Below are 20,615 nucleotides of genomic sequence, written 5' to 3'. Positions count from 1 at the left end.
AGACGTGCCTCACGGCTCTGACCCTTCACTGGGGTCGGACGGACGGGGCGCGTGGCGGGTCCCAATCAGCTGCCGCGGGGGCCTCGGGCGTGGGGGCCTCGTTCTTTCTTTGCCAGGGAAGTTGGCGAGTGTGGTTTTCTGGCCGTATTTTACTCTCGTTTAATGGTACTAGAGGTGGAGTGAAGTTTTTTTAAGTTTTTACGTGATGGTATTTTTATTTGAAGTTAAAACGCTTTGGGTTTCTTTGTGTTGTGTTTTGCACGTGGGAGGCCTTTGTTTCATGATTTCCCCGCATGTGATGACAGTGATGCAGGTGTGGCTCCCACAGGAAGGTCTGCTCGGCATCGCCTCCTGCTGGTTCCACGAGGCCAAGCGGCGCCACGGATCTTCTTGTCCCTTGAACCTGAAAGCCAGTTTTACTGGAAGGAGAAGGGTGGTGATTTTTACTTGTCTACCAAGAAATGATTCGTTCTTTTTTCAGATCAGCGACATCGGATGCCGTTTTATTCACAGTGCTTGTGGGGTACGCTCGCTCCTTGAGGTCAGTCTCTAAGATGCAAAAGTCAAGTATGTGTTTGAAAAGCATTTGCTCAAACGAGTTACCTTCAAATTGTTTGCGGCGCTGTACAGATGCATCATTGTCCCCACCACTTGGTGAGGCGGCTGGCACGGACACGGTGGCCCGGGTCTCCCGCTGGGACCGTCTGCGGCGCTCTGTGCTCGCATTCGGCAGAGGTGACTTAGAACTCGATGTAAGACTCTGCTTCCATCGCTTCTAGAGTTAGCAGACACGCGAAAAGGACAGCGTTTCTGCCAAACCAATTATTAATTGGTTAACGGCCAAAGAACATAGCATAGCGTGGTCGGTAACTCTCACATTACAGAAATCCACGGCTGACGGCTAATCGCTGACACGCGTCCCAGGCTCACACCGCCCAGTCCCGCTGGCTCTCTCCCCCTTTCCAGCCTGCGCTGCAGACGTACGGACAGCCGGGGGGCTCTCCCCACAGTCTGTGCAGGTCTCGTCCCTCCAGAAGGTTCCCCCAGTCTCACTGCAGCGTCGGGACGGACGGCACTAAAATGCTCTGGGGCACCGGCACACATGAAAGGTGCTTGTGGTGTCGGTGGAGCCGGGCGGGGTCCCCTTCAGCCCCGGGCAGGCGTGTGGCCGGGACAGAAGTCTGGGGCGTTGCTGACCCGAGGACGTCCTGTCCTGTGGAAGCTAGTGGGGCATCTCCCCCGTGTGGCCAGCAGTGGCTCTGGCACCTGGGGTGTAATCTAGGATGTGCACCCCCTCTGTTCCCTGCAGTCGGGTCGTGGCCCTGCCCCCTGACCTCGCTCTAAGAGCCACCTCCCCTGTATCTCGTACGTGGTTTTGTCTCCTGCTGTGTCACACGAAGCTGGAGTGAACACCACGTGTGCTGGTCGTGCTTGTGTGTGCGTGTGCTCCTCACGTGCGTTTCTAGGCCGGCACTTGGTGGCCTCGTGCCTCCGTGGAAGGCCGAATGGTTTTCCATGAGAGCAGGTGATGACGCTCATTTTCTGTGGCACAGTGTTTGGTGGCAGCTAACGGCCGACACGACAGGTGAATGTTGGTGTCGCCGTGGCTTCATTTTAACATGCTTTTCTCTTCTAACGGGCTGCGCCCTGGGCCTCAGACGGAGGAAAATGAGCTCGCCAGTCACCAGGCCGCAGCAGCTGCCTTGGCCAGAGAGGCGGGACCCGGCCGCTTCCACTCGAGGGAAGACGCCCAGGAGCGCGGCCCGACGTCCGAGCTCACAGAGCAACTCCCGACGGCCACCCCAGGCGCGCTCCGGGCCGGAGGAGCCGTGCGGGAAGACGAGCGCCAGTACACGGACAGCGCTGAGAAGGGCAGCGAGGAAGAAAATGTGCTCCGGGGGTCCGTCCGAACCACGGAAGAGAGAACGAGCAGGGGAGCGCGCGCTCAGAGACGCGGGGCCCCGGTTAGCGCGCCGACCTTCCCACAGCAGGAGCCGTCGGGGCGCGGAGGGGAGGGGCAGGGGCAGAAGCAGAAAACCTCCCAGATCGGATAGAAGACGTTCTAACACGTCCCGAAATCTTGACGGACTCCAAGCAGGCTCAGCACAGAGAGCCACACCCAGACGCATCGCGGTGGAAGCGCGCAAGGCAGACGAGGGCGCCGCGGGCCCGGCAGCCGCTTCTCATCAGACACTGCACAGGCCCCAGGCCCCCCGGGCAGCACGCTGCCACACGGGAGAGAAGGCCGTCAGCCAGGCGGAGCTGTGGCGCAAACGAAGCTCAGAGGAGACGTCCCGGCCGAGAACTGAGAGAACTCGCTGCCCTCGCGGGAAACTCCGAAGGGAGCTCCTCGGTCACGGAGCCGATGACCCGGACAGAGCTGAGAACCCACGTCCACGCGGACAGCAGCGAGCCCCGTGGGGGTGAGCGGGTGATAGGCAGGCAGGAAGAATTCTGAGTTCTGTCCTTTCTTCACCGAGTGGAGAGAAAAAGCAGTTGCGTGAGGCAGCGTGGACGCAACCGTCGGGCCCGTGGCGTGGAGAAGCGCGATGCTTGCCGGCGCCCACGCCGAGGCCGTGGGAACGAGAGGCTTCGGGAGACGTGGCAAGCGGGCGGGCCAGCGCGACGTGCTGTGAGCCTCTCCCCTCAGCCGCTCCGCAGGACGCACAGGGACGGAAGGTAGCGACCGTGGCCGCATGCGGCACATGTAGGTGGACCGTGCGTGACAGCGCAGGAAGGAAGCACGGGTTCTGAGCCGGGCGGCGAGTCTGCACCGGCGTGCGACCAGGGAAACCGCCGGCGGTTGTGAGGGCATGACGCGGGGTCCGGGCCGGGAAGGGTGTCCGAGGGGACGGCCCCCGTCCTGGGGCGTCACGTGGGGTGTGCTGGTTTCGTGCAGAGGAGGCAGGAAGGAAGGAGCAGGATCAGAAGTGCACGAGGGCCGGGGTGAACATGCGCGTAACCAGCATGAGCGGGTCGTGTGACCCGTGACCCGAGAACAGATGGTGACCCGTTTGTCGGTCACGGGGAGGACTTCTTCCTCAGGGCCCTGCACAGTGTGGGGTCACAGTGAGCGCCCGTGAGCCCACCTGTCTGCCGACGGCGGTGCCGGTGAGGCTGCACGAGGACGTGAGGACGTGGACGGGGAGGTGACGAAGAGGGGCACCGGCGGCCGTCCTGCCCTTCCCTGCGAGGTGTTAGAAGTCGTCTCGTTACGTGTAACTTCGCGTCAGTCGTCAGGCTTTCCAAAACCAGTCACAGCGAAGGGGATCCAAACGCTTGTGCTTTGGGGACCGTCCCTCCCCCGCCCTGACACCTGCGTGTTGACTGCCGACCACGGGTCCCTGAAGGCACGCGTGCTGAAGCCGCTGCCTGCGTGGGCCGTCCCGCGAGGGCGCTTGTCGGAAAGCGGGGGCTCCCGTAGGTCTCGAGACGCTTGTGGAAATTCACCTCGGACTGGCGTTCGGTGACAGGAGCCTGCCTGTCCGTCGGGAAAGCAGCACAGCCTTCCTGCTGCCCGTCAGGCTGGGGCGCCCGGAGCCCCGAGCCCACCTCTTGTTCACCCGCGTTTGGGGAGCGTGCTCCATGCAGGATTGTGGCAAAACCACCGAATCATGTCAAGTATGCTGTGTTTTAACCTTGCCCGTCTGTCAGAGTGAGAGGCCTCGATTTTGTTCCGGGCCCTTCCGTGTCCTGGTCGCACAGAGCAGGGCTTCTTGTGCTCACCCGTGTCCAGGACTCACTGAGGACACGCTTCATGCCCCAGCCGCCACTCCCGTCATCTACTCGATAAGCCTGGTTGCCGGGTAACCGGGTTACTCCGGGTTATGTACTCACTCGCGCTCGCTAAGCCTGGCTTCCCTGAGCGAGACACCCGTCCTGCCCAGGATAGGTGAGTCCTGCTGCCGGGCCGGGTGGAGCCAGCACCCTGGGGGCCGCCACCACTGTGACGGCACGAAGCGCGCGGTGGGGGCTGGCTGCCCCCCCGCGACCCAGGCAAGGCCCGGGCCCGTGGGTCAGGTGACCCGGTTGCCTGTGTCCCCACTCACGGCGAGGAGCGGGTTCCCTGCAGTTGTGCCTGAGGCGCCGGCCGCTGCTGGCGTCTGTCCTCAGAGGTGAGCAGGCGCCCACTGGTGCCCACGCTTGCTTCGCGCCGTGCACGTGTTCGGTCCGCCTTGCGCGTCACCGTTCCGCAGGATGCAGACCGGGCTGTCCTGCACCCGCACACACAGGAGAAGGGCTTGTTAGTCGAGACGGTGACCTCGCCGCGTGCAGCCCTGTGGCTTCTTTCTGCCGGGAAACCAAGCGGGTTTAACCGGTGAGCTGAAAAGTACATGCCCTGTGGGCGCCGTTTGGGGGTCCTCGGTCAGATGCCGGCGTGTGTTTACCTTGGTCCCTGAGACATCCACGTCCGTAACTCGGCGCACTTGGGGCGCCAGTGGAACTGTGTGCTCGGAAGCTGCAGCGTCCGGGAGGAAGTTTGTTCCTGTTCGTGCTATTTCCCGCCTTGAGCGTGGGAGGGTTTTTTCCACCCTGAACGTGAGAGGGTTTCCAGCTCTCCGTTTTCTCCACGTTAAATCTGTTCGCGTTTCTCCGCGGAACCGCACACGTGGCTGTAAAAACAACATAAACGTGTGTTGTGCTGAGGGGAGACGAAGCTTTGGTCGTTCACAGGCGTTTGTTAGCCTTGACCTGCAGGCCTGAGGTGCTTTTTAATTACTAAAATTTAATCGTGTATAAAAATTTATTCTCCGAATGTTACTTAACCAGGAGTAAGGGTTTTCTCTCTTCTCAGTCCGTCTCATGTTCTGCTTTGTCACAGGAAGGGTGAGACCAGCCTTAGCACACCGCACTGCCACCTGGGCACTGACCGTCTTTCCCTGGTCTTGAGCCACGCACTGGGCTCCGTGGGAACGCCCCGCACGACCACCCGAGTGGGGCTCATCTGTGTTCTCTCGCTCCCTCTGTTAATTCCCTGCAAGACGACCCTGTTGCGGGAGAGCCCTTGATCTGTAGGACGGGTGCACCGTGTCTCTGACGTACCCGGCACCTGCGTGGGGTCGTGTGTGGTCCAGCCCCGCAGGAATGTGGCTGTGCGGTCTCCTCGGCCACCGATGGGAGCGACAACACCCACCTCACGGATTTGGTGGAAAAGAGGGCTCGTGTCACCCCATGCCAGCACTCCGCGTCATCGGGAGGTGTCTGAGCACGAGGACGTTGCCGCAGTGAGCCTGTCCAGGTGTGGGCCGCTTCTGTCCCAGGCGCTCCCCAGGTGCAGGTCAGACGTTTCCACAAAAGATGTTATCACACAGTATCGTTGTTGTAAGGTGGCTGTTCTGACGGCTAACTCCTGTCCTGCCCTGGTGCTGCTCTTGGGGGTGGGGGGGTCCCTCCTCTCCCCTCAGGCCCTGCCTGCAGGTGCTCCCCGCCTCTGCCTGGGGAGCCGAGCTTCTCCACGGTTCCCGGTCCCCCCTCCACAGAGGGTCCGGCTGTTTCCTGAGCCTGGGGGCCTTCGTCCCCGCGGGCAGCAGCTGTCTCCGCTCTGTTTTTGCTTTTTGTGTCAAGCTGTCAAAGGGACAAAAGGGAGCTTGGATGCGGGCCCGGCTCTGGGCCAAGAGCAGACCATTTGCATCAGGAGGCACGGGAGATGGCTCGCGCTCGTTGCTTGGGAAACCTTGCGGCGCGGGCCACAGAGCTGCTCTGACAGTGCTCACGGTTAGGTTGGGTGACGCGTCATCGTGCCGGGGGAGCTGCCGCTGGTGAGCGCACCCTGGTGGGACACAGACTTCACCCCCCCCCCCCCCCACCCCTCACACTGCAGGCCTGGGGCCCAGCTGGGTGCCCGGGGGATGGGGCACAGCCAGCACCGTTCACCAGCAGCCGGGACGGGTGTTCCTATGCTGTAGGTCTGGGGGCCTGGGGAGCGCGGGCCGCACACGCATCGTGACCGCCCGGTGCCTCCCTGTGAGGCCTCGGGGCCCACCCACTCTTTTCCCCGGGCAGGGCTCATGGACGTTATTTCTGTCGGTGGTGTTCACATACAGTAGTATGGACAGTGCACACCCCTTTTTATGGGAATTAGATGGCCACCTGACATTTTTACGGGCGGCGGTCTGTTTCATCTACGCCTACGTGTCATTTCTAAACACGTCTCTGTTTTTGTCACCACTCAGCAAAAGGACAGTCATCCCAGAGGCTTCAGAGTAATTGTGCTTAAAATAGCTTTTGTTTCAGGACATCTTACAAATCCAAAATCAACCCTTTGCTGAGCTACCTGTCTCCTCAGGCTCATGTCTGCCCTGGTTTGGGCCCAACCGGAGCTTCTGGACCTACAGATGGGCGCCCGGCGCCGGCCACACAGCCCACGTGCTGCAGCCACGGACGCCGTCCCTGCTCCTCGGGGCTCCGGCCTCTCGTGTTCACTTTTGCAGCCTGAGCAGGCCCACCGATCACCTCAGTTACAGTCCCTGGTGTCTTTCTCAGGGCTTCTGTCCATTTTGAGTTTATTGGGTCAGTCGTGTTCTGATTTGGGAGCGTTTCTCTCCATTAGGTTACTTCCTGTGTTACCAGTTCGAAAGCGGGTTGTTTCGTAGGTCTTAGGTCACACGTGGCCTCGTCTCGCAGATCTTTTCTGACCTCGTGTGTGTGGCTCTGCTTGTGGTCTCTTCCGCCCAAACGAAGACTTTCTCGTCTCTACATCGTTTGGGGGGTTTCTTGTCTTCCTTCAAACTGCAGGTTTCCCTGAACATGGGCGTGTATATCCATACGTATTTCTGTGTACGTTTCTTCAAATTTCCTTTTGCCTAAACGGTGCTGCCACAGGTGTCCAGATGCAGGGTTCATCTCAACCCTGCCTCAGAAATGAACTCAGAGGCCGACTCACAACAGATTGCGAAGAAAACCTAAGTATTTGTGACCTCAGGTTACGTGGTCAGTTTTGTACTGATAGTCCTAAGACTTCTCACCATTCGGAGTGTGAGAAGCACAAATCTGTGCGGCACACGCCTGAGAAATAGTTGCCGTCCGCGCTACGTAAAGAGCTCTCAGGACCGAACGCTCCGACACACCAGCTCGTAAAACGGGGCAGGAGGTGGTCCACACCATTCGCCCCCAGAGAGAGCTGGGGGGCGTGAGCCGCTGCACGTGGGGCCCCCAAACAGCCCCTTCTTCTGTGCGAATGGGAGCCGGGCATGAGGTCCGCGGGCGGGACCCGCTCAGCAGCGTGGCCGCGGGCCCACCACGCGCCCAGCATCGCACCCGGGAAGGGCACCTTGTGGCTCCTGTGCCCGAGTGCATCCTGGTGCTGCCGGGCGTCCCACGCTCCGCCAACACCGTAACGGCCGGAGCGGAAAACAGCAGCCACGCACGCGCGTCCCAAGAACTGCAGCGGGCCAAGAGCCTTGAGGCCACGCCGCCCTCCAGGGGGCCAAGGGCAAAGGAGGCCTACGGCCTAGTGTTTGGGGTGATTTCCCTGAAGCATCCCTGTGCTCAGAAACCCTTTATACCGGTTTTGCTTGTATGTTTGCCAGAGGTCTCCTAAGGGAGCAACGCTAGGTCTTAATGGTCAGATGCTGATAAGAGAAACCCGCTTTGCACTTCAGTGTTGAGCCCAGCTTGTTTTCTGTAACAGCGTAAACGTTTGTTTCCTTAGAAAATATTCAGCCGATGGGAAAATAATGGTCGTTTAAACTTTGGACTGAGCGGGTGGCACAAAGTGCTCTGGTGGGTCGGGCGAGGGCACTGCCGCCCTGGCGGTCACGCACGCGGTAGAGCCTGGGGCGCGAGGGACAGTCCAGGGGCTGCTCTTTCTGGGTGTCCTTGCCGGCCTCCCGGCAGGCTCCCGGCGCCTTGTCTGCCGCAGGCACATCCTCTTCTTAGGTGGGACGGTGACCGATCAGCAACGTGTCTTTTGTTCCATCTGGTTTTGCTGGCGGTATTTCTCTTAAATAAATTGTACACCTTTCCTTCCACCAGCACCGTGGTCTCCAATTTCCTGTACATGTGTGGTTCTCTACGTTGTATGTGTGCTGCATGTGCCTCAGTATATACACGCCTGTGTGCGGCTGCCGTGTGTGTGTGTGTGTGTGTGTGTGCGCGCGCGCGCGCGCGCGCCAGCCAGAAAATCTTCAGGGCCTGCCTGTGTCCCCACCATCACAGCACAAGAGACAGGGGGGCTGACTCGTGAGGCCCAGGTGCCCCTGTGTGAGGGGAGACCCAGGGCGGGCATGTGGTCAGGCCGCTTTTCCTCGGCTTGGGGACACCACTCGGGGCCAGCGGGCACCTCCTGGGGGAGTGCTGTGCCCGCCGCGGGCCCCGTGCTGCGGAAATCTCACGGGCACAGTCTGGTCCGAGTCCGCCAACTCTGTCCCGAGGACGGAGGCAGCCGCCACCATCGTGGCGTCATCGGTCATCAGGGTAATTCCTCTTAAGCCGCCTGAAGAAAGTGGAGTTTTCGGGCCGGACCGGGTGACGGCCCCGTCTGGTCCCCTGGGATGTGCCTTGGCTTTCGTGTCTGCAGAATGGCATTAGTAGTTCCCACAGCCGACCCAGCCTCTCCAGTCGTGCTTTGCACGTTTGTTCCCGTCTGGTTCTCCTTGGGGCCAATCAGAGGTGACAGCGTCTGGAGCTCTGGGGAGAAGGCGGTTTGCGAGGGCTCCCCCGGGGGAGGGCAGGGGCCGGACACGGACAGCAGGGGCACGCCCTCCAGGCCTCCCACCGGTCCGCACTCCTCTCCCCACGAGCCGTACGGTTACGGGCGCTCCGTCACCTCCTCCGTGACTCCGTGACTATCGCTGCCGGGCCACCTCTGGATGCGGGGGCCTGGCGGCATGGGAACAGACAGAGCGTGTCCCGGGCCTGCTGGCCCCGCGCGGTTTTGACCCCCGGCTCCATCTCCTCCTCGCACTGAAACTGTGACAGCGCTTTTGCATCGATGGCCCCACGGGACAGCGCCGCGCTGCGTGGGTGCGTCCCGAGGTGCGTGGGTGCTGATGCGCGTGTGTGTCCCGGTGCGCGTGTGCCTGCCCCCTGCGAGCGTGTCACGGCATGCGCCTGTCTTGCAGGGGCCACAAGCGGAAGCTGCCCGAGGAGGACACCGGCAGCGTGTCCAGCGGGGAGTCCAGCGGGGAGGACGAGGAGGGCAGCAGCTCGGAGGCGGACGAGATGGCCGCGGCACTGGAGGCAGAGCTCAACGACCTCATGTGACCTGCGGGGCGCTCAGCAGACACACGCGTCTTGCTCCGGCCCCTGATGGCTCCCGGCCGCGCGGGCCCTCGGATGGGGTCTCCTTTTCTCCAGAAAGACGTGTATATTTGCAGAGCTCCATTTACAGAAACACATAATTTTGCAGAAATAGGTGTGTTTTTAGAGGTTTTACTACGGAAAGTCTACTTTTCTAAGGGACAGTGTCCCGGGAGGCCGTGTGCCAAAGATGTTGCCATGCCCCTCGCAGCCTCTTGCGGGACGGGCGGGCAGGACTCGGGGCGGTGGGGGCGGGTCCGGGCCAGCGCACGGGGCCTTCCTCCTCCGGGACACGGGTGTAAAGTTTTTGTATATCTATTTCGCATTTGACCCACCGAGCAGATTTCTCTTTCATTTAATAAAACTCCTTTTTATAAGCTCGTTCTTGGTGCGATGCCCACCCCGCCACCTGTAGGGCAGAGGACACTGCGTGTCGGGTCGCTCCGGGTATCTGGTCAGGCCTTGGAAGTCTGCACAGGAAAACAGACCACCCAACCTACCCGTCTAGGCCATTCCGTGGCTGCTAGTCAGGAGTTTCTGCCATTTAGGAGTTTTTCAAAAGCTTGTACCAAAGCATTAACAATGTAAAGGATCGTTGTTATTTATAGTTGCTAAGCTTCATGAGCCTCGGATCTAAGCCCAGAAAACAAGGCAGCTCTGATCCTAGCTGACAAGCTGGAGAACAGCGTTCATCGTAGGATGTGCCCCCCCCCCCTCCTTTCCCTGACAGCTTGATTGTGCATCATCCCTGTCCCTTGGGTCACGGGGTCTGACCCACTGGCCCTGAGTTCATGCAGCTGTAGTTAAGAGCTGGTCCTGCGCCCGGTGGCCTTGTCTTCAGGTTCTGTTGTCCAGAGGCGTGTGGGCAGTAGCCTTAGTCCGCGATGCCCACGGGGAGGTGCTGGCGGTTAATTCGTCTTCACGCTCCCTTTGAAAGGGCCCCTTAGCACCCTTGCTGCTGGCGCTGTCTGGGCTCGGGGCTGTGGGCGACCCAGGATGTGTTCACGGCACTGCGGCCGATGCCTCCTTCGGTCCTGTGGGGAAGGCAGGCTGACCTGGGACTGGGGCCAGCAGCGTTACGACAGGTGCTGCTTAAAGACGGCCTTGTTGAATTAGTGTAGGAAGTGAAAGATGTCCCTTCTCCAGTCCCGATCCATAGCACAAGCCTTGAGTCCTCCCTGTTTCCTAGACTAACTCCTGAATCAGAAGTAACGTGTCAGGTTATGCTGTGTGCTGTGCGTGTGGACTTCAGCTGCAGGTGACAGAACCACGGCTCCGGTGGGTTTGTCTCATTACATCCCTCGCTTGCCTGAGAAGCGATGAACGGAGCCTCAGGTATGGCCGGTTCTAGGTGTTCACTGCATACTCGGGCATGGTCCAGAACCTGAATCCTCCTCCTCCTCTCTACTGCTCGCACTCAGGAGGCCTGCGCACTGGGCGTGATGGTCAGACCCCATTCGTGCTTCTGGTGACAGGCAGAGGCTGGGTGGGGGTATCACCACGGGTGCGGGACAGGGGCAGGCAGGCAGGCAGATGTCCAGGAATCAGAGCACCGTCATTGTCTTCTTCTCTTCAGCAAGGTAAGCGTAGGTACGTTTATTTGCTATTCTCCACAACAGCAGTAACCAAAGTTTCCAGGGCTGGGCTTGGAAGGCGAGGGCTGTCTCTGACGGCCCTGTTAGCACAGAAACGGAGACTGCGTCACCGGGAATCTGGTAAGTTTGAGATGTTTGAGATCTCCGTGAACACCCACGGTCTCTGAGGCCGTGGGTTCTAAAAGGGCTCAGTGCTAACTCACGGCATGGCTCACACCGAGTGGAAAGTGTGTCTGAGCCGAGGCTGTGGGGCCGTCCGTGGTCCTGGGCTGCTGGTTGCTGTCACACCTGGACGACACCGTGGTCTCTGCACACCCAGGAGGGTGGGTGACCAGCTGTGTCCATCTCAGCTGGTTGGGCCCCTCCCCGCGGGTCCTGGAGGTAGACCAAAGACAGCTCCTCAGTGCTCAGAGGCCCCAGGGCCCCGAGTGCTCTGACGAGTGACAGGACAATGCCGGTGGTAGAATGTGAAGACCCAACACCCAGACCTGGTGTCACCAGCAAGGAAGGGTCGAGGCCCTGGGAAAAGGAGACACCGGTTGGCGGGGGGTGGGGGGGGGGGGGGGGGGTGGGGAACGACTGGAGGCCCAGTTGCGAGCTGACCTGAGCAGGAAAGACACGGAGGCTGACAAGTCATCCCGAAGACACGTCTTCACCTGCTGGGAAGGGTGTGCCAGGGGCCGTGATGCTGGTCAGGACTCCGGGCAGCCCCGGATGTCCTTGTTTTCTGCTGGGTGGTAGTTTTCTCTGGGCACTTGGACTTGATGTGTCCGGTGGTGTTCCCCAGAGCGGGTGTCCGTGTGGGGACGTGCCCGTCTGCAGCGAGGCTCTGCTGTGGGGGACGCCTGGGGACCCGCTCGGCCCACGGCCTGGGAAGGTTGGGGGCGGCCAGGCAGGGGCAGGGCCTGCGGTGCCCTCTGTGGGGGCCTCCCAGCCCCACCCACGGTGGTCTGCTCCCCATCATCTGGCCTCTGGTGGTCTTGTCACTGTTAACGATGCATTTGTGCCCCGGATGAAGAGAAAATACGTCTTTAAACTGAGGACTCAAATCCTCCTCCCTCCGGGCACATGAGTGGTCAGGCAGCTGTCCTGGTCGGGCCTTCTCTTCAGAGGGGCAGTGGGGCCGCCAGTCACCCCTGCCCTCTGGCTCCCTCATCCAAGCACACGCGTCTCGGGGGAATCCCAGCAGCCGAGTCAACCACGCAGTTGCTTCAAATGCTGCTCTTGGGGCACCGGGGGGCTCAGTCAGTTGAGTGTCCAACTCTTGATTTTGGCTCAGGTCATGATCTGGTAGTCTGTGGGTTCGGGCTCTGCGCTGACGGTGTGGACCCTGCTTGATATCCTCCCTCCCTCTCTCTGCCCCTCCCCTGCCCTCTCTCAGAAACAAATAAACATCAAGGAAAAAAAAAATGTTTCGTGGGGCCCTTGCAGAGCCGGGCCGGGCGGTGGGAGGGCGGGCTGGGGCTGCAGAGAGGAGCACCGAGTGCACTCTGGTCGGGAACACACAGACACGAGCCTTCCGTGCTCCAGGTGAACCCTCTCCAAGAGGTTTTAGGAGATGCGAGCCTGCCTCCCCGAACATCGCATTTGGGAACTCGGGTCCACGATGCGGCCGTGAGGACGTCCCTAAGCAGGAGCTGGAAGGGAGAACTCCTTAGGTCCCCAGAAGTCTGCACGAGTAGATGATAAATTTTAGCCTTTTGTTTGCAAACTTTCAAAAATCTGTAACAGTGGAAATTAGTGAAATTTTTATTTCTTGGGGAACTGTTGAAATTTTGCGTAAATATGAGTGGATCTCCTGTCCCATCTGAATTTCTCATGTTTAGAAAACAACCGTGAGCCTCCCCGTGTGCAGGCCAGCTCCCCCTGGAGGCATAGGCCGACCCGCCTGGGCCCCTGGGCCCTGGCCGGGGGCTCCGGCCTGGAGGGTTTTATACTCCGAATGCCCTGGGAGTCACGCGGGGTGTACACGAGAAGGGCACGCCTCAAGGTATGGGAATCGCGTGTGCATAAAGCCGTTAGTTTTACAACGAAATCCAAGCCGGCCAGCCAGAGCCTGCCTGGTATGCGCACACGCGTGTGCTCACGTTCAAGGGCGCAGCCTGGTCTTTAAGCAAACCTTTTCTATTTTGAAAGTACTGTCCAGGTGGAAAACCTTTCAAGTACAGAAAAGGAAACAGGAGAAAACTCGCTCAACACGATCATCGCATCTAGCGTTTTCTTTACTACAATCGTTTGCCTTGATTTTTAAAATTAACCTGTGGCCTTTTAGCATATACAAATGAAAGATGAAGAAAACTTGCTAGAACCCTGCTCCCAAAGCTAACCACGTTGACATTTCAGTGTGCTGTTTGTCTACCTGTGCATATTATTTTAATAGACTTTAGTTTTTAGAACAACTTAAGGTTAGAGCAAAGTTGAGGGGAAGACGCAGAGACCTCCCTTAGATTCCTGGTTCCCACACACGCGGAGCCTCCCCATCAGGATCCCCAGCAGAGTCACGCATTTGCCACTGCTGACCCACGCCGACCCGCCAGAGTCCCCCAGAGTCACAGTTTGCATCAGGGTAACTGGGTGGCCATCCTGTGGGTTTGGACAAATGTATGATGTCATGAGACCACCAGACAGCATCACACGTAGTTTTGCTGTCCTTCCCCCCAGCCCGTCCCCTGACGCTCCCCCCCCCCCCGCTCCCCCCCCCCTCCCCGGGTTCCTACTGTCTCCATAGTGTTGCCTTTCCCAGTGTGGCCTTTCGCCGTGTGCAGCTTCTCACACTGGCCTCTTGTGCTCGGTGCCTTGCGTTCCAAGTGCGTCTGTGTCTTCTCATCATCGATGCCCAACACACAAAATCCAGATTGTGGGAAATCAGACAACCTGGTTTCTTCAAAATATAATTTGTAAGAAAAAAAAAAGAAATGGAGGGAACCTCGTGGTTAGAGACCCAAGAAGCGTATCAACCCATCCCCGCACGTGGGCTTGTTGGGTTACTAATTCAGACGAGCGGGAGTCTGCACAGACGGCTGTACAGAGCTGATGTTTATGGAGTATTCACTTACTTTAGACGATGTGCTTTTTTAAGAATCCCTATGTTTTGTTTATTTTGTTTTGCTTTTTTTCTTTTTTCCACTATTTTTTTATTTCAATGCAAGTTAGTTAGCATATAGTGTAACAATTATTCCAGGAATAGAATTCAGTAATTCATCACTTACAGAGAACAGTCAGTGAAGAGCCCCTGCGTTTTAGAAGTACTGAGATATGATGGCAATGATAGGATGTCTGGGATTTGTATCAAAATGCTACAAGACAGAGGGGGCACACGGAGGTATTAAAGGACAGAGCACGTCGGGGTTTATCAGCTGTGAGGCTGGAGTTCTGTGTGTGTGTGTGTGTGTGTGTGTGTTTGAAATGTTCCATAAAGATGCACAGAATGAGGCTCCTTTGCAATAAGAGGACCAGGGCCGCCCGTGCACCCGGGAGGGTCAAGCACAAGCCGCGACCCGGCCGTGCTTTTAGTTAGCGTTTACCGTCATCTGTAGCAAAGTAGAAGAATGAGTTGGCAGCAGGTGGTCTCCGGGCCAGAAAGTGCTCGGCACGGACTCGTGGGGACCACCTGTCCACGGGAGGGTCAGCTGCCCCCGCGCCACGAAACTTGCCCCGATTTGGCTCCGGACTGAGACCCTCTCGTCTTTCTTAACCACAGCTCCTGGGTCTTGCCGCACACGTTAGCGTGTTTCCTGAGCCCCTGCGGTCGGGAAACTGGCGTCTTGATGTGATGTCGCCTGAAAGCCCACCCAGGAGAAGTCGCCCCTGGCCTGAGTTCCCTGTCAGAGTCCCGCAGACTTTGTCCCGGCGTCTGGAGTCTGGCCCCACTGTCCCAGCTGTGTCCAGAGTGCTTTTAGGATTGTTAGCCGTACGATTTTGTTTTACTTGAGGATTTCTTTGGATATCGTACCTCTTTGGAGATTTTTGTTTAGGAACCAGTCTGCATGCATGAATATTTTTTAGTTTAAATTGTTTTTGTTGCTTCCTAGTTATTCTGGGTTTTCTTGGAGAAACTTTGTCCTCTGTCACCTGTCCCTTGTCGTCCCGTACCTGGGGAGCCGCTCAACCGACTGAGCCACCCAGGTGCCCCACATTTGCCCATTTTCCAAAGGCAAGCCCTTGTTGGCAACACGAATGGTCCACCAAGTGACCAGGGGTGCCAGCACTTGGAATGCCACTGTCCCCAGAGGGACACCCTGACAGCTTAGCCCCTAATGGCCACCCTGTTTGAGGGTGCGGCTGTGGTCCGGGACGCCAGACTCCCATCACCAGGCACGTGGTGGGAGGGGTGCACGTGGCTGTCAGAATCGGAACAAACAGCAGCAATCGTAGGATGGTCGAGACAGCAGTGGACGTGACCGGCTCGACCCACAGCACCCGAGGGCAGGTGGCCGCTCCCTTGCTGGCCTCCAAGGGCTGGGGCGGGAAAACCAGGCCTTGTAGAGATTTTAGCCCCAAGGGTTATTTTTGTTGCAGTTGTTATGACTAGTTTCTAATAGTCCGTTGTTTACGTTGGACAGTGAAGAAAGCAGGACGTCAGCGCTCGTGAGGAGCCGTCTAGTGACGTCGACAGCCTTAGAATGAGTCCAAAGCCCTTGTGTGAAACGCCGGAGGCCAGAAGGCTGAGCGCTTTCCTGCGGCCGCAGCCAGAGTCGCCGCACTGGGGATGGGGTGTGGCTCCATCAAGGCCGTTAGTAGGTACTTTCTTTAAAAAGCTTGATTCTGAAAACTCCGATCTTTTGCAAGAGGGAGGAAGAAGACAAAAGTAACTCTGACTTGTGTCCCAGGACGGGAAGAAGCACACGACAGACACTCTGGACACGGCTCCGATGCCATCGAGATGCCCTTCCTCCCGGCACTTGCTGGGAAGATGCGTTTTGGTCGTCCCAGGGTACAGAGCCCCCGCGTGCACAGTGCCCGACACCCACATCACTCCGGTTAGGCTGAGAGGCCAGGCCGGCGCATTCTTCATTTTCCAGACCTAGAACAGTTTGTGCATACAGCAGGGGCTCAATAAATGCCGAAGAAGATGCAAGTTAGGAAGTGAGCCACTGTCCTTGCCTAGCGTGGTTTTCGTGCATCCAAGTCGAGACTCCTGCGTGCCGTCTGGGGCCCGGCCTTTCCTGGGCCTTGCTGCCCCCTGCCCTCCTGAGGAGCTGCCCCAGGGGCCCCTGTTTGCCGTTGCCTGTCAGACACGCCGGAGGACGGCCCTCTCGCTTGCCCCCACCTCGAGGCGGCCCAGCAGGGCCTCGCCCAACTGTGAGAACGTGGTCGTGGGTCGGGGACACTGTGGCCCAGGGGAGAGTCAGGGCCGGCTGCCCTGGCGGTCCCGCTGTGGCTCAGCAGACAGGCAGGAAGCAGTCACCCCCCCGGAGCCCCGCTCTCCGTGGGCAGGTGCACACGCTCTGGCACTTTCAGCGGAAAGGAACTGAGGCCACCAGACGGCATTCCCGGGAGGGAGGCGGGCGAGGGCCAACCCGGGGACGTCTGACAGGTCGGGACCCGGACCTGAGGACACAGGCTGGGGTCACGCTGCCCAAGCCGCACGATCCTGGCGTGTTTGGTGATAACGCGCCGCCTTTGGGTCGGGTGGTGTGGCTTCTTCCCCGGTCCCGGCCGCCGAGGCTGTTGACCTCACCTGCGACACCTTGCAGGTTTTCTGGCTGTGACACGTGTGGCCCGATGCCCTTCCGACAGCCCGGCAGCACGTGACTTGCACTTACCAAGTTACTTCTCCATCTTGACGAAAGCCGTGTGAGGAGAGATGTCAAAACGTAAAACATGAGGTAGAGTGCAGCTGTCCTCGTGGCAGAAGAAGAAATACAAAGTATTCGGCTCCGCTCCTCAGCCTCCGTGAGAGGCCAGTTTTGCCTTTTCTGAATTTCCGGTCTTTTCCCAGCCCGGGCCCTGCCGCCCGTGACCTACAGGTGCCCACGTGGCCACGGCTCCCGGGAGAGTCCGCCGCCGCTGCCGGGGGTCCGCACCTGCCCGCGTGCCCTCGGGTGCTCCGCACGCCTGTCTGTGTCCTCTCCGAACGCCCACGGTCTCGGTCTTGGGCCTGCGAGGAGGGTGTGCGGGGCACAGCGGAGCCAGCCCTGGGCGGAGCCGGGTGGGGGAATTAGCTCCCGCCGCAGCCCAGCACCCGATACGGAACAATCGTGTGGAAGGGATCGGCCTTAACTTCTGAGCTCCCCCGCCACGTGGGTTGACCGGGCACATTCTCCAAGCGCAGCAAGGTTGGGACACGACGTGTCAGTTTGAGGGAGGGACGTGTAGAAGGACACCTTCAGGACAGCTGTTTCCTGGCTCTCCCCTCTCCCCAGGGGCGACAGTGTTCCAGGAGAGTCACTCTGCACTTCAGACAGGGAGCTCAGAAAGGGGACGTCCTGGTTTATTGCTTGTGCTGCGGGGAGCGTAACCCAGGGCTTAAGGTCAGGACGGACAGAGCGTTGAGCCACGCGGGACGAGGGGCTTGAGGAAGCCCCTACCCCTTGGGTCACCCCGATGGGCCCAGTCAGCCCTGCGGGGAGGAGTCTGAGCTCCCACCAGCTGGAGGGTTCAAGCCCTCCGGGAGGCCCTGACCCGGGGGCCCTGACCCGCACCTGCCACTCAGCCTGCTGGAGCCAGGTGGGAGCGACTGCTGCCCCAGAGCCCGGGGGACCCTCGTCAGCCTGTCCCCTCCTTCTCTGCAGATGGTCTAACGGGACGAGTCCACCAACGTTCCGTGCCCACTGAGCTCTGTCCAGGCCCTGGGTCGCTGCTCAGAGGCAGGTGGTGTTCAAGTGCGTTTCTGGGGGCGGAGCTGAGAGCTCAGCCTGCCTGCCGCCCCGCCCGCTGCCCTGGAGAACTGTCTCTGCCCGAAAGGAACCTGGAGGACAGAGGCCAGACAGGACCGCCCACGGGGGGGGGGGGGGGGGGGGGCACCCCCCTCCTGGCCTGGGGGGGGGGGGGGGTGGGGCCTGTCCTCCTGTCCCCCCTGGGGGGCTGTCCTCCTGGGGGGACCGTCCTCCTGTCCTCCTGGGGGGGCCATCCTCCTGGGGCAGCCGGCCTGAGACCTGGAGTCGGGCCACTGCTGAGCCGCCCCTGACCGAGCTTCCCAGGCTCTGCCCAGCTGGCCTTGCCCTTTGGGAAGCAGTGGGGACACCCAGCAGGTCCCCCCTCAGGAGGGGCTCTCAGGAGGGAGGGAGGCCGTCTAGAGTGCTTCTCACTTCCGCAGGAGCGTCTTCCAGGCGATTCTACAAGGACGGCTTCGCCCCAGGACCTCTGAGCCTCTGGAGGGTCCCAGAGATGAAGAACTAAGGGCTGTAGAGCGACCCCCTCCCAAACCGTGTCCACTCTGCAGGGCTGCCTGCCTGTGACAGTCGGGCACAGTGTCCCGTTCACATTACAAAGCTGTTTCCGCCGACTCTCCCCAGGCTGCACTCCCCACTGCCCCACGGGTCCGGTGGGGCCACTGGTGCTGCCCCCACGACAGACAGCGGGGACCTAAGACTGTTCTAGGCCAGCCCTTGCCTGGTCTGGGCTCCTCTCCCGATACTTGGTAATAATTATTCGAAGCTTAGGGAGGGGAGGGAAAGAACCTCACACCCCACCAGATGGATCCCAGCCAAAGTCAGCAGCACAGGCAGCAGGCCTCGGGGAGAAAACGGACCCTTCTGTGTTCGAAGTGACCCCAACTCTGTGCTCCCTCGGTGGAGAAGTGACAGAGGAGCCTCGGTTCTGAGGCCTGGAGTGTTTGAGGCGGCGGCCTGGGCCCTCAGGTGTGCGCACCTGGGCACCTGGCCCCGACGTCCCCGGGAAGAGCTCAGTGAGCTTGCTCTGGCTGCAGGCCCAGCGCGTTTACCGGAAGCCAACTTGTTAGAACAGCATCAGTCGCTCTCCTTCTGATGTTGCCGGGGCCTTCCTGCAGCCCCTCAGTGACTCTCTGACCGCCTCCTAAAGTTCGGGGCCCCCAGCCTCCCTGTGCCCCGTCCCTGCCTCGCCACCGCCACTGGGGGCCTAATACCCGTTTGCTGAGCGCGTGAAGGGCAGCAGTGCGAGGATGTGCAAGCTCCGGCTTCCCGAGAGGAGGAGGGAGCACGGGAGAGGAGGCGGGCCGCTCGGTGGTCCCGGGCTCCCGGAGTCCCTGGCGGGGCCCCACCCGGGGCCCTCCTCGAGCTCCCCCGCCCCTTCCCAAGAGGGCCCGCTCCTCTCCTGTCTGTTCGCAGGCTGGGTCTCCACGCAGGACCCGGTTTGAAGACAGGGCCTCCCGCCAAATAAAGTAAGAAGAACAATGGAACTGCCGGCTCACTGCGTTGTGCGCCCGAAACCAGTGCCTCACCGTATGTTAACTAGAGTGCAACGGAAACAACAGTTTTCAGAGAGAGAGCAGAGACCATGACAATGGTACGAGTAACGTTGGAAACTTCACCAGCCTGAACAGCCCACTGGGGCCTTGCAGCACACGCGGGGAGACGCGGCCCTTGTCTTCTCCTTTGCCGGGAGGACCTGGAAGGGCAAGCCCAGGCCAGAGCCCACAGCGGGCGCCGGCCTTGCCGAGACGCGCGGCAACGTTCGGAGGCGTCCCTGGTAATTCACTCAGGACGTCACGACACGCACTGATGAGTGGAAAAGAGAACAGCCCCTCGGCTCTGGCAGCGCCCACGTCCTGTGGCAAGGAAAGGAAGACTCTCACCTCGGGCCCACGGGGAACCCATCTTGCCGGGATTCCAGAATGGAAAGCCAGGGTGGGTGGGGGCACCGGAGAAGCCAGCTGTCCTGGCGGGGCCTCTCTCTCCCGTCCCAGGGGGGAGGGGGACTGGTGTCCACAGTCACTCGCACCTGCCCGTGCCGTCTGTCCTGTGGATGTTTGTCCTGAGGGCAGACAACGCCTGGCTGAAACATGAACGTCTGTGGACTGAGCAGGCTCGGAGACACGGTTGACGTCCGTATCAGCCGACCCACCGACGACGTCCCTTTTCTGTTCCGGAACCCAACCCAGGAGCTCCCGTGGCCTTGCGAGGAGTACTGGTCAACGGTTTCCTCGGTTTGGGCCTTTCTCCTGTGTCCTCATGGCCAGAGTCATTTCTGTCCCCGCTGTAGGACTCCCCACAGTGGGGTGCCCTCCCACAGCCCCTCCCAGGGACAAGGTGGCCGCTGTGTCATTACCATGACATGGACCTTGATCCCTGGGTTAGGGCAGCGTCCACCAGGTTTCTCCTCATTTTTCAGAAGTGCCCTGGGGGAGGGTCTCCGGGGCTCTGTGAACCGTGTTGCTCATCATACTTCCGCTGATTTTAGCACCAGTGACGAGGTTTATCTGCAGCCCCTCCCACTGCGGGTCTCGCCAAATGGCGGGGCCCTGTAGCCACAGCCACCTGCCAGAGGAGCCTGTTCGCAGCAGTGGCCTCCGTGGGGTCCCTGCCACGAAGTCACGGCCCACAGTCCCCTGTGCCTGGACCCTGTGGCAGGGCTCTAGGGGCACATTGTCCCAGCACCTCACATGCTAGATGGACACCTGGGAGGGCCTCAGAAATAACATCCGAGGGGATGAGCGCATGGTTTTATTTGCCCTGAACGTGGAAATCTAGCATTGGACCGCCTCTGCCCGAGCTACGCGGATAAGGTTCTTCAACTCTTCTTTTTCAGCCCGTTCTACATTGGAAAGTAGCTTGCGTGAAAAGCCACGCGTATCTATCTTGCAAGATCTCCAGGACATCAGGCCAGGACGTCATAGCCCAAAGCAGGCTCCGGTGCGTT

The 20,615-nt window shown here is 59.9% G+C and overlaps 1 protein-coding gene across 4 annotated transcripts in view; it reads left to right on the top strand.

Annotated features, from left to right (window-relative positions):
* The window catches only part of CTDP1 (CTD phosphatase subunit 1), a 57,280-nt gene extending 47,663 nt beyond the window's left edge, over nucleotides 1–9,617 (top strand). Inside the window, exons 13-14 of one of the 4 annotated variants that reach the window (XM_049620309.1) lie at nucleotides 482–541; nucleotides 9,063–9,294. In XM_049620309.1, the coding sequence (XP_049476266.1) occupies nucleotides 482–541; nucleotides 9,063–9,204 (202 nt within the window). In that variant the 3' untranslated portion in view covers nucleotides 9,205–9,294. The other 3 variants (XM_049620311.1, XM_049620310.1, XM_049620313.1) reach the window with 3 other exon arrangements.
* Nucleotides 9,618–20,615: the final 10,998 nt, after the last annotated feature.

This window comes from Panthera uncia, assembly GCF_023721935.1.
Source record: "Panthera uncia isolate 11264 chromosome D3 unlocalized genomic scaffold, Puncia_PCG_1.0 HiC_scaffold_8, whole genome shotgun sequence".
Classification (NCBI taxonomy): Eukaryota; Metazoa; Chordata; class Mammalia; order Carnivora; family Felidae; genus Panthera; species Panthera uncia.
This window is presented reverse-complemented; position numbering and strand designations above follow the sequence as displayed.